We start from the raw sequence: 11,186 nt of genomic DNA on the forward strand, positions 1-11,186 counted from the left end.
TAAAGATAACTGTGTTGAAACCAAAATCTATTGATTGATATACTTTAAATTGCACAGATATGCACTGGTGTATCCGGGTAGCCAGGGATTGGGTACAAGAGGACCTTTCCTTCTCAAATATACCTCTTTTTTTCACAATACCAACTTTTATAATGCATGTCGCCCCATAATATATGTAAAAGCAGTGCCCTCTATCCCCACTCCACCCCCAGTATAAAATCCTGGCTACCCTAATATATATGCGCCGTTAAGTTTTATTGACTAGTTGGATACTGGCATGGATGGGAAAGAAATATTTAATGGCACGCAAGCACATATTTTTATATGTCCTCTCTGTGAGGTATTTCGACACTTGGCCTATAAAATGGAAAAGGAAAATTGTCACCAGCATAGTAGCTGCTTCAAGAAAACAGCTACTAGGTATCATTTGTAGGCACTTCTTCATTGACAGGAAAGTACATACCACAATCTTTAATTTAATGTACCAATCCTGGGCACTGTTTGAAGTAAGACAAAAGCCGATGGGTCCACTAAGGGCAATCACTCATATATCCACTGAACTATGCTGACATGGGTGATATACTGTATGCGTGTACAGGAATGAACTTCTCTACTAGTCTTATTATATATAAATTGCAAATACATTGCGGTAACTGTAGATAAAAAATAAGACACATTTTCAGGTATAGTTTCATGTTCTGATTGTCAATGTTTTGAAACATTTTAATTTGTTCATTGAATAAAGATTGTTGATTAAATTTTTTAATAAATTGATATTATAATAATGATAACAGTGAATGCGATTAAGTACAATGAGATCAGGCGTAAACAAATATCTAAATACAGTTTAATGCATTCGTCGTCAGCATTGATCTGGTGCGTGATTAAGTATAATGTTTATCTAATGCGCTTGTACAATGATAATCATGTACACACACATATTTTATTTAAACACACTATAGCAGTAACCACTTTGTTATAATGATATATATCCCCCATCATTGGAACATCTGAAATGTTACAATTAGTCCAGTTAGTGTAGTAATATCTAGATATTTTAGCCCAGAAAATATGAATGTGCATACATTTCAACTACTACAATGAACAATATTTATTAGTACTATGCATATTTATGCTATGTCATTTACATAAAGGGCACGCTTCTTCTAACCAATTAGTTATAATATGAACGGACTCTAATTTAAAGAAAAATGCTTGACCTTTATCTACTAATTAATTTTCAACTACTATATTTGTTTCAGGTTTGTCCGAGCTTTTTTTAACCACTGCAAAACTGAACCTGCCATAACGCTAAATGTAGTTGATTTTTGGAACAGACATTCTTACTGGTATTGTTAAGCTATGAATAAACATTTAGAAATTAGTATAATGAGCCATTTTTAATTGGCCAATCAAAATAAGGGACACAAATGGTTTTGTAAACTTCCGGAAAAACGTCATCGACATATGACAAAAACAAAAGAGGTGAGACGTTTTTAACAACCGGTGTTTAAATATTAAAACAAGATTACTAGTACAAGTGTTTGTCTTTATTTCACACTTTCTGGAGAGTTGATTGAACCACATCCTGGATTTATTTCATTAATTGTATACACAGTGTGGTCGCCGCTGGACATGTGGCTGCAGCACTTAGCGGAGTCGCTCAGAAAGGGATAATATTACGTATACCTCTGTTGACCACTCTAGTATCGATTTAATGTTATGTACCAAAGTATAGTTTTGTACGTGTTAGTAATTTAAAAAACAAACAAACAAAAAAGAAAAAAACAAAAACCATGACACCGCGAAAATTAAAAACCGCGAACTGCCAGCATTTTTGATATCGCGAAAATTTACTGCCGCGAATAATACTCGTTTTACAGTATGTGTCAAATATTATATAATGTCTATAAAATATACAATGACTAGAAAAGTTAAAATCCTGTGATGATGCCTTCGAAATAATATAAACTAATTTCCTTCAATGCTAAGTAAATTAAAATATTTTATTGCGTATGGTCATAAAACATTTATCATCTTTGGGCCAGCATCCTTATTTTCATTTTTTATATATAATATTCACATTGTCTACGCAATACAGACATAGCTAGTTCATAATTTTTAACTAAGGTTGTTGTGTATGGGAGCCATGTTTAAAAAAAGAAAGAAAGAAAGAAAGAAAGACAACAATTTTATATTTAATGGCACAATCAACACAACTACAGGTATGTGGTGTCAGACATGTGGTTAATGACCATAAATATATTTTTTTTATTAGCACTAAGGGATCTTCAATACATGCATCATCCCACAGGCAGGATAGTACATAGCATGGTCTGTAACACCAGTTGTGAAGCACTGGCTGGAATGAGAAATAGTCCAATGATTCCACTAACAGGGATCGATCCTAGACTGACTGCACATCAGGCCAGCACTTTACTACTGGGCTACATCCTGTCCCCGGCAAATTAATTTAGTTATATTACTTTTTCTCTAATACACATAGTAACTATTCAAACTAAAATAAGGGAAACTAACTTTCCTGTTTAACTAGTTTCTTTATGTCTCTGTTCAGTTAATATTTTCTCAACTGTGTGTTTCTTCTGTAGAGATAAATGAACTCTGCAATCACTTCTAATTAAACTATTTACATAACCAACATTTATTCAGCAACTAGTTAACAACACACACATTTTACCACATTCCAGATGTCTAAGAACTAAACACTTCCAGCCCCCCCCCCCCCCCCCCCCCCCATTGTCTGCAGCCCATCTCAGATTATCACCAACAGACTGGTTATGGTGTAGCGTAAACAATTAATTCTAGCTACCTGCTATTTCTTTGCAAGCCAAAACATCCAGCCAGAGATAGTTTAAATAAAACACCATCGCTGGATGTAAACACTTAGAGCTAGCATGTGTCATTAGCTTGTCATGCGGTCTGGCACCTAGGATTCAATCTTCTCAGACAGTTTACAGCCCACCACAATCCAGTGTTGTAAGCTAACATGTTATGTCTGTCAGCTATGGGTGGTACTACAAAATTCTAGAGAGACAGAATAAGGTAGTGCTGAAAACATGGTTTTGGCTTTTTGTGGAAATGGACATACAAGATAATTGGTTTGGGTTCTGATGTATAAAAGCACAAATAAATGATTGATTTGAATGAGATATTGTGAAATGATACTACACATTTCCATGATGCTGACAAGGTAATTAACTCATTTTTGTATAATTCACCATATAATGGGTTCTGACACTAACCCCTCAACATTTTGTTTGTGTTTATATGGCGTCAGACATATGGTTAAGAACCACACAAATATTGAGAGAAGAAATCCGTTGTCGCCAGTCCATGAGCTACTTTTTTCAATTAGCAGTAAGGATCTTTTATATGCACCATCCCACAGACAGGATAGTACATACCACGGCCTTTAGCGATAAGAATAGAACACAATGATTTGTTAATCACCGGCTATTGGATATCAAACATTTGGTAATTTTTAACATGTAGTCTTAAAGAGGAAACCCACTAAATGTTTGTTTCTTTTCCCGTTAGTAGCAAGATATCGTTTATATGCACCATCTCGCAAACAAGATAGCACATACCACGGAATTTGATATGCCACTGGCTAGAACGAGAAATAGTAGTCAAAAGGGAATGCCAACAGTCATTATCCTTCACTTTGTTCTTTGACAGAATCGTGATTTAGAGGAACTGCACGATGAAATAGTTTTGTATGTACCAGTTGTAGACATACATTGACCGCGCACTGCACGATAACTGTCAAGGATGTTACAATTGCAATCCCTTGTCCCGGTAATTCGGGAAGTATGTTATCAACTACTAAGACTGTTGCATATATTGGGCATGTCACGAAAGACACCATGGCCATAGAGATGAGATATGTGGTGAACTGTCTGTCAGCTTTACTGTCATTGTCCAGGACGCCGTGAGTCATGGGGTAGGTTGATGTCGCCAGCGCCAACTTCTTCTGAAACCGACGAATGTTGATAACCAAGTACGCCATCCCAGGTAAAGGTAAGACGAGTAACAGGATTTGAAGAATCTTTAGCAGCAGACGCCATTTACTGCCTAGATCCAGACTTAATGATATGTACACAATTAGGACGCATATGGAAATTGCACACACTGTGATACACACTGGCTTCCATTTGCCAGGGATCATTATAATACTTGATCCGCTGACAGTTCGGCGAACTGACGAGTCGAGGCGTAACCTTTCCATGATCAAAGCGAACATTTTACACATGCTGGACTGGACTGAAGACATCACTACGAGGGTGTACAAGTCGAGGAATGGTGGCAGCTGGTTCTGTAGACAAAAATACAGCTTTATGAGGATCGAGCAATCCACTATTGACATAATGACGACGTACACAGCAGATGTGATTTTTCTCTTCTGTAACAACAGCGCAACCGCCAAGCAGTTCCCGCAGACGCCAATCCAGATGAGGCTCTTGAAAACAGGAACCCATGCTTGTTGTAGTTCAGTAGACATATTAACAGGCCAGAGATCGTCTTGGTTTTACCTTCAAAATAGATGTGTTAACAGATATTTATTAAATGCACAATGTTCGCACTTCAATTCCAAATACATTTTCATTTCATACATTTTTTCTCCAGATTAAATTAGGCACACATTGTGTTGGTTGTATCTATGAAATAAACATTTAGGGATGTCTTTATTGAAGCTACTTGGTTCTCTTGCAAACAGTATATGGTGTTTATATCTAAAACGTGCTTCAAATGATAACCATTAAAATTTAGCGGATATATTTATTCAATCTACTTGGTTCTTTTGTAAGGTTGTATGATTCAAATGATAACCAGTAACCTTTTGGGAATAACTTTATTCAAGCTATTTGGTTCTCTTACAAAACTGCATGGCTTTTCTATCCAGTAAACTTCTTGGGATATCTTTATTAAAACTATTTGTTTCTCTTGCAAAACCGTATTTTGGTTTTGTATCTTAAACGTGCTTCAAGTGATAAGCAGTAAACTCCAGGGGATATCTTTATTAAAACTACTTGTTTCTCTTGGAAAACTGCATTTTGTTTTTATGTCTGAAACGTGCTTCAGAGGATAAGCAGTAAATGTCTGGGGATATCTTTATTAAAGCTACCTGGTTCTCTTGCAAAACTGTATGTTTTTTTCTATCTGAAACGTGCTCCAAATGATAATAGTAAACTTCTGGGTATATCTTTATTAAAACTACTCGTTTCTCTTGCAAAACTGTACGTTTGTTTTCTATATGAAACGTGTTTCAAATGATAACCGGTAAACTTTTGGGGATATCTGTATTAAAGTTACTTGGTTCTCTGCAAAACTGTATGTTTGTTCTATCTGAAACATGCTTCAAATGACAACCAGTGACCTTCTGGGGGTATCTCTATTAAAGATGATTGGTTCTCTTACAAAACGGTATGTTTTATCTATCCAGTAAACGTCTGGTTTCTGGGTTTCTCTTGCAAAACTATGTTTTTTGCTGTCTGAAACGTGCTTCAAATGATAACTAGTAAACTTTGTGGATATCTTTGTTAAAGCTACGTGATTCTCTTCAAAGCTGTATGTTTGTTCTATCCGAAACGTGCTTCAAATGATAACCAGTAACCATCTGGGGATATTTTTATTAAAATTACTTGGTTTTCTTGCCAAACGGTATATTTTATCTCTCCAGCACACTTTGTTGGATATCTTTGTTAGACCTACTTGGTTCTTTTGCAAAGCTTCTTTATTAAAGCTTCGTGATTCTCTTGCACAACTGTATGTTTTTTCTTCTATCTGAAACATGCTTCAAATGATAACCAGAATCGTAAACGTAATGATTTTTCTATCCAGTAAACATCTGGGGATATGTTTATTAAAATCACTTGTTTCTCTTGCTAAACTGTATGTTTTTTTCTATCTGAAACGTGCTTCAAATGATAACAGTAACCTCCTGGGGATATCTTTAATAAAGATACTTGGTTCCCTTGCAAAACAGTATGTTTTATCTATCCAGTAACCTTCTGGGTATATCTTTGTTAAAACTACTTGTTTCTCTTGCAAAACTGTATGTTTTTTTTATTTATCTTAAACGTGCTTCAAATGATAACTAGTAAACTTTGGGGGATATCTCTTTTAAACCTACTTGGTATTCTTGCAAAACTGTATGGTTTTTCTATCTGAAACGTGCTTCAAATGATAGCCAGTAAACCTTTGGGGACATCTTTATTAAAGGTACTTGGTTATCTTGCAAAACTGTATGGTTTTTCTATCTGAAACGTGCATGGGATAATTTGTGAGGCCAGAAAGGATTTAATTATCCCCTGCGCCAGTGCGTTAATATCTATGTATATAACAGTCAACCTCGACATACATACAATATATAGATATTCATACATCAATGCATACTAGCTAGTGCCAGGTCCCACTGTTTCATGTACGTAAGCGGGATCGATCGCGTAGCTTGTAGGCCCCATGCATATAGTTGAGTTAAATAGCATCTTTTTTATGGATGTCTCAATAGCCCAGAAGGTATTGTGGCAAGTCTGCAAAGTTGCGGGAGATTCGGTGCCATAGGTTCGAGTCCCAGCAACGGCATGGGATAATTTGTGAGGCCAGAAAGGAACTTTTTATCTTTGGCAGCAAGGGATCTTTTATGTGCACCATCACATACAGGATAGTACATACCACGACCTTTGTTAACCAGTCGTGGTGCACTGGCTGGAAGGAGAAATTGACCAATGGGGTTACCGACGGGGATCAATCCTAAACCGACCGCGCCTCAAGCGATGGCTTTACCACTGGGCTACGTCCCGCCCCTGGGTGAATCGAATTCCCACGGTGAATCCCTTATCTGACTGGATTTTCGCCTTGCCTCAAGCTGTGCTGTCATGATCTGTATATCGGGGAATGATCTGCCATTGGGTGGAGCGCACGCCTGGGGTGATTGGGCGGAAGGATCAAATCCACATAGTCGATCAATTCTCTGATTGGGTTTTCCCCCTGCCTCAAACTGTGCCCCAGGACTGGTATATCAAAGGTTGATGTATGTGCTGTTATGTCATCTGTATATCGGAGAAAGGTCTGCCATTGGGTAGAGCGCTCACCTTGGGTGACTGGAGGGAAGCACCGAATTCCCATGTTGGATCACATTTATGATTGAAGGGTTTACCATTAGCAGTCGCCCAATCGTCCGTGGTGACCTTTATTGGCTAAGGGCGACTAAAAAGTTTACAAAGATAATCCGTTGAGCGACCATCGATTTTAATTAATCACCATTAGACATTTTGTCATTCTGACAACCTACATGTGTTTAATATGTATATTTGTATAAACAGAACAGCACATACCACGACTTTTGATATACCAGTCCTAGGGCAAAGCCCGAGGCAGCGGAATATCCAATCAGGGAACTGATCCACAATGGGGATTCGATCCTTCCGTCTAATCACCCCAGGCGAGCGCTCTACCCAATGACAGGTCTTTCCCAGATATCCAGATGACATCACAACACGTACCACGACTTTTGATATACCAGTTCTGAGGCAAAGCCTGAGGAAGTGGAATATCCAATCAGGGAATTGATCCACCATAGGGATTCGATCCTTCCAAGGCCAGCGCTCTACTCCAATGTCAGATCTTTCCCCGATATACAGATGTATTGAGTTTTGTAACAGCTGGTTTCATATCTATGTCGCCAGTCGATTCAATTATTTCACCCGCTGTCTCTACATTGCATTAAGGTCTTACAGTAACTATTTTCATAACATATGTAAGTCATCTTGCATGTTAAATCAGTGTTGAAAATTAGCAATTGCCCGTGGCGACCTTTATTGGCTAAGGGCGATTAAGAATTGTACAAAGGTAGTCCGTTGGTCGACCATCGATCATAGGGTGTATATTACCAAATCAAATCCCATAAACGACAATAATAAAATATGTGGTAGCGTGTCAATCGTAAACGTCACTGATATTTGACACAGTGGTACTAGATGAAATAAAAAACCATACGTTTTGCTCAGATAAAACCATTTTTTGTGTACATTTATCACCAATCACAGGACTTGTGGTTTTCACTTCTCTGTCAAACGTTCGGTGCACCTCGAACTTTGACCCAGCCGGAAGTTATTTGGTTTAGTACTACCTATAGGGTTTGGCGACTTAAAACGTCCAAACAAAAAAAAGAAAAAAAATAGAAAAAAAGACTAATAAACGCGTCTTTGTTTTGCAACATAATCACAAAGTACTTCGTTGATTTTGGCAAAATGTTTATTTTGATTTCTTTCACAAATTTAGTTTTCTTTCGATATTCATTTTATTAGTAAATTACTACTGTAGCATTATTAATTTCCAAATTAAACGCAGACATGTGCGTGCACACGCACGAACACGCACACACACACACACACACACACACCTTATTACGTTTTACTGAGGCAGAACATTTCAACTTTGAGGCTATTCTCCGTTTCCGTCAAAAAGGCAACACACTTCTCATATCGTTACCATGGGCCTGAGCAGGGTAATATTTTCAGCATTTTTTTATTTTTTTTGTAATTTCAATAAAGTTACTTACCCCTTTTTTAACTGAGCCCATAATTCAACAAACGAAGAAAACATTTGGACGTCGTTTCGTTTCTCTTTTTTGTCTTTTTTTTTGAGAGACTACCGCCTCACAGTGGGGAGGGGGCCAACAACACTGTCTATGAGTTGTGTTATAGAAAAAATGGAGTGTATACATGTACATAATAGAGTAATCAATTTTAACTGTATGTACTTGTATTATTTAACAAACTTGTTTAATTATACATACATAAATACATACATTATAAATACATACATTATACATACATACATTATACATACATACATACATACATACATACACACACACACACACACACACATACATACATACATACATGCATACATACATACATACGATTCGGTGCCACAGGTTCGCGTCCCAGCAACGGCATGGGACAGTTTGTGAGGCCAGAAAGGATTTCATTATCCCCTGCGCCAGTGTGTTAATATCTACGTATGTAAGTCAACATCTATGTTAATATCTATGTATGTAAGTAAACATCTACATACATACAATATACCCAATACACAGATGGATTGTCTTTTGTAACAGCTGGTTTCATATCTATGTCGCCAGTCGATTCAATTATTTCACCCGCTGTGTCTACATTGCATCAAGATCTTACAATAAATCGCTTCATAACAGATTGACCTATTACGGTGTAAAACCAATTGTAAAATGAACTGGTTGTACCGTGTGAACAAATTACTATGTGAAAAGGGTTTTCTGATGCTCAGTATGTCGCAAATGAAAATGCTTTCCTATGTCTTCAAGACAACTTTATACAAAACACTGTTGCTTTACTTAATAACTCATCAAAATGTATACTATACAGACATATCACGGATATCTTTCAGCTTCTGCCATATTTACAGAAACCTAATTTAGCCAAATATTGATGTATTCTAACCAAATATCGAACACACTCTCACTCTTTAAATGTTGAAACCGGAAGATATTCTGACCTGGACAGAAGTAATCGTACATGTTCATTATGTGATATAAGAGAGCTAGATATGTTTTAAAATATGATAACAAAGTACTTCGTGTATTATCAAAAAGACGTGGTATGTGCTGGCATAGCTGTACAAATGTGCATATTAAACAAATGCAGGTTTTCACAATGACCAAATGTCTAACATGGGATAGCTGATGAATAATTAATAAATTTGCTCTAGTGGTGTCTTTAAACAAAAGAACATTTAACTTTATAAACGATCCCTTGCTGCTTATGATGGCACTGTGTTACAATTACCATTGCTACTTAAGATGGCACTGTGATAAAATTACCAAAGGTTTGACATCCAATAGCCGATTGTTAATGAATGAATGAATGAATGAATTAATGCGTTCTAGTCTTGTCATTAAAAAAAAAAAAAAAACCTTTAACTTATAAGCGATGTAGTGGGTTTCCATTGAAGGCTACGTCATAATTGCAGGCGCGGCGAAGCAAGCAAACAATATGGGATGGAGGGGTCTGATAGATAGAGAGGGTATAGTAATGATTCTCGGGGGTTTGGGGAATGCTTCCCCTTAAACATTTGAAAACTAGATGTCCTGAAATGCAATTTCCTGCATTCTACAAATAAAATGCATAACTGCTTTAGAATTTACTGCCAATAATATGTTTTATTAAACATTATTTCGGGGTACCCGGTAGAGCCCCCCCCACCCCCCCCACCCCACCCCGCTCCGCCGTGCCTGAATTTTCAAAGGTTTGACATCCATTAGCTGAATATTAAAGGGACATTCCTGAGTTTGCTGCAATTTTTAAGATGTTATCGACTAACAGAGACTTTTTAACGATTGTAATTATATATCAAACATATTTTTCTGCATACAATATTAGTGGCTGTATATTAAACGTGTTTCTGACCGTTCTAATATTTGTACTAGGTTAAATTTCATCTTATTTCCTAAACAAAACAAAAAATTCGTACGTACGAAATTATTTGAAGACAAAATCCAGTTTGGGCTTCTTACAAATATTAAGACGACCAGAAACACATTGAATATACAGACACTGATATTCTAAAAAAAAAATATATATATATTTAATATGCAAGTTTAATCGTAAAAATATTTTATTAGTCGGAAACATCTTACAATGCAGCAAACTCAGGAATGCCCCTTTAATTAGTTAATTAATTAGTTCTAGTGACGTCGTAATACAAAACAAACGTTTACCTGCAAATATCTTTCGTTTACCTGTTATTCCCTCTCTTTCACTGCAGATGAAACCGACTGTTCTGTCTACGTATATCTATGTGTGAACGTTCGCGACAAACAGTTGACTGAACTTACGCCTGGTGTATGCCGTCCATGTGACAGTACATATCTGGCGTGTGTTTCCTGCCAGTTTCTTTTGCCGCGTTCGCAGATATTCAAGATCGATACGTACGGTAAACTGCAAGGCCACTAGTTAGACATATTACAAAGCCTGTTTTGCACAAAAGCAGCTGTTTATGATTTGTAAATGTGTAGTTACACGCCTGTAAAACGTAAATAGGCTTTATAAACTCGGCCCATTATATATTTCACAAAGACGTAGATGATGATAACTAGTTTAACGTGCCCATATACCACTAGG

General features: G+C 36.8%; 1 protein-coding gene across 2 annotated transcripts; it reads right to left on the reverse strand.

Moving 5' to 3' along the window:
* Window positions 1-2,767: 2,767 nt before the first annotated feature.
* On the reverse strand, window positions 2,768-10,918 carry LOC121386805. 2 transcript variants are annotated; one of them, XM_041517819.1, is made up of 2 exons: window positions 10,805-10,918; window positions 2,768-4,553 (listed from the first exon to the last, which is right to left on the reverse strand). In XM_041517819.1, exon 2 carries the CDS (start codon window positions 4,520-4,522, stop codon window positions 3,674-3,676), a length of 849 nt encoding a protein of 282 aa, XP_041373753.1. In that variant the 5' UTR covers window positions 4,523-4,553; window positions 10,805-10,918; the 3' UTR covers window positions 2,768-3,673. The 2 variants fall into 2 exon arrangements, with proteins under 2 accessions (XP_041373753.1, XP_041373752.1); XM_041517818.1 differs by having other exon boundaries at window positions 10,784-10,917.
* Window positions 10,919-11,186: the final 268 nt, after the last annotated feature.

The sequence above is a fragment of the Gigantopelta aegis genome, chromosome 12 (genome assembly GCF_016097555.1).
Source record: "Gigantopelta aegis isolate Gae_Host chromosome 12, Gae_host_genome, whole genome shotgun sequence".
Taxonomy (NCBI): domain Eukaryota; kingdom Metazoa; phylum Mollusca; class Gastropoda; order Neomphalida; family Peltospiridae; genus Gigantopelta; species Gigantopelta aegis.

Excerpts from the sequence above, each read along its gene's own strand:
- LOC121386805 (XM_041517819.1), bottom strand. The coding sequence starts at position 4,522 with ATGTCTACTGAACTACAACAAGCATGGGTTCCTGTTTTCAAGAGCCTC.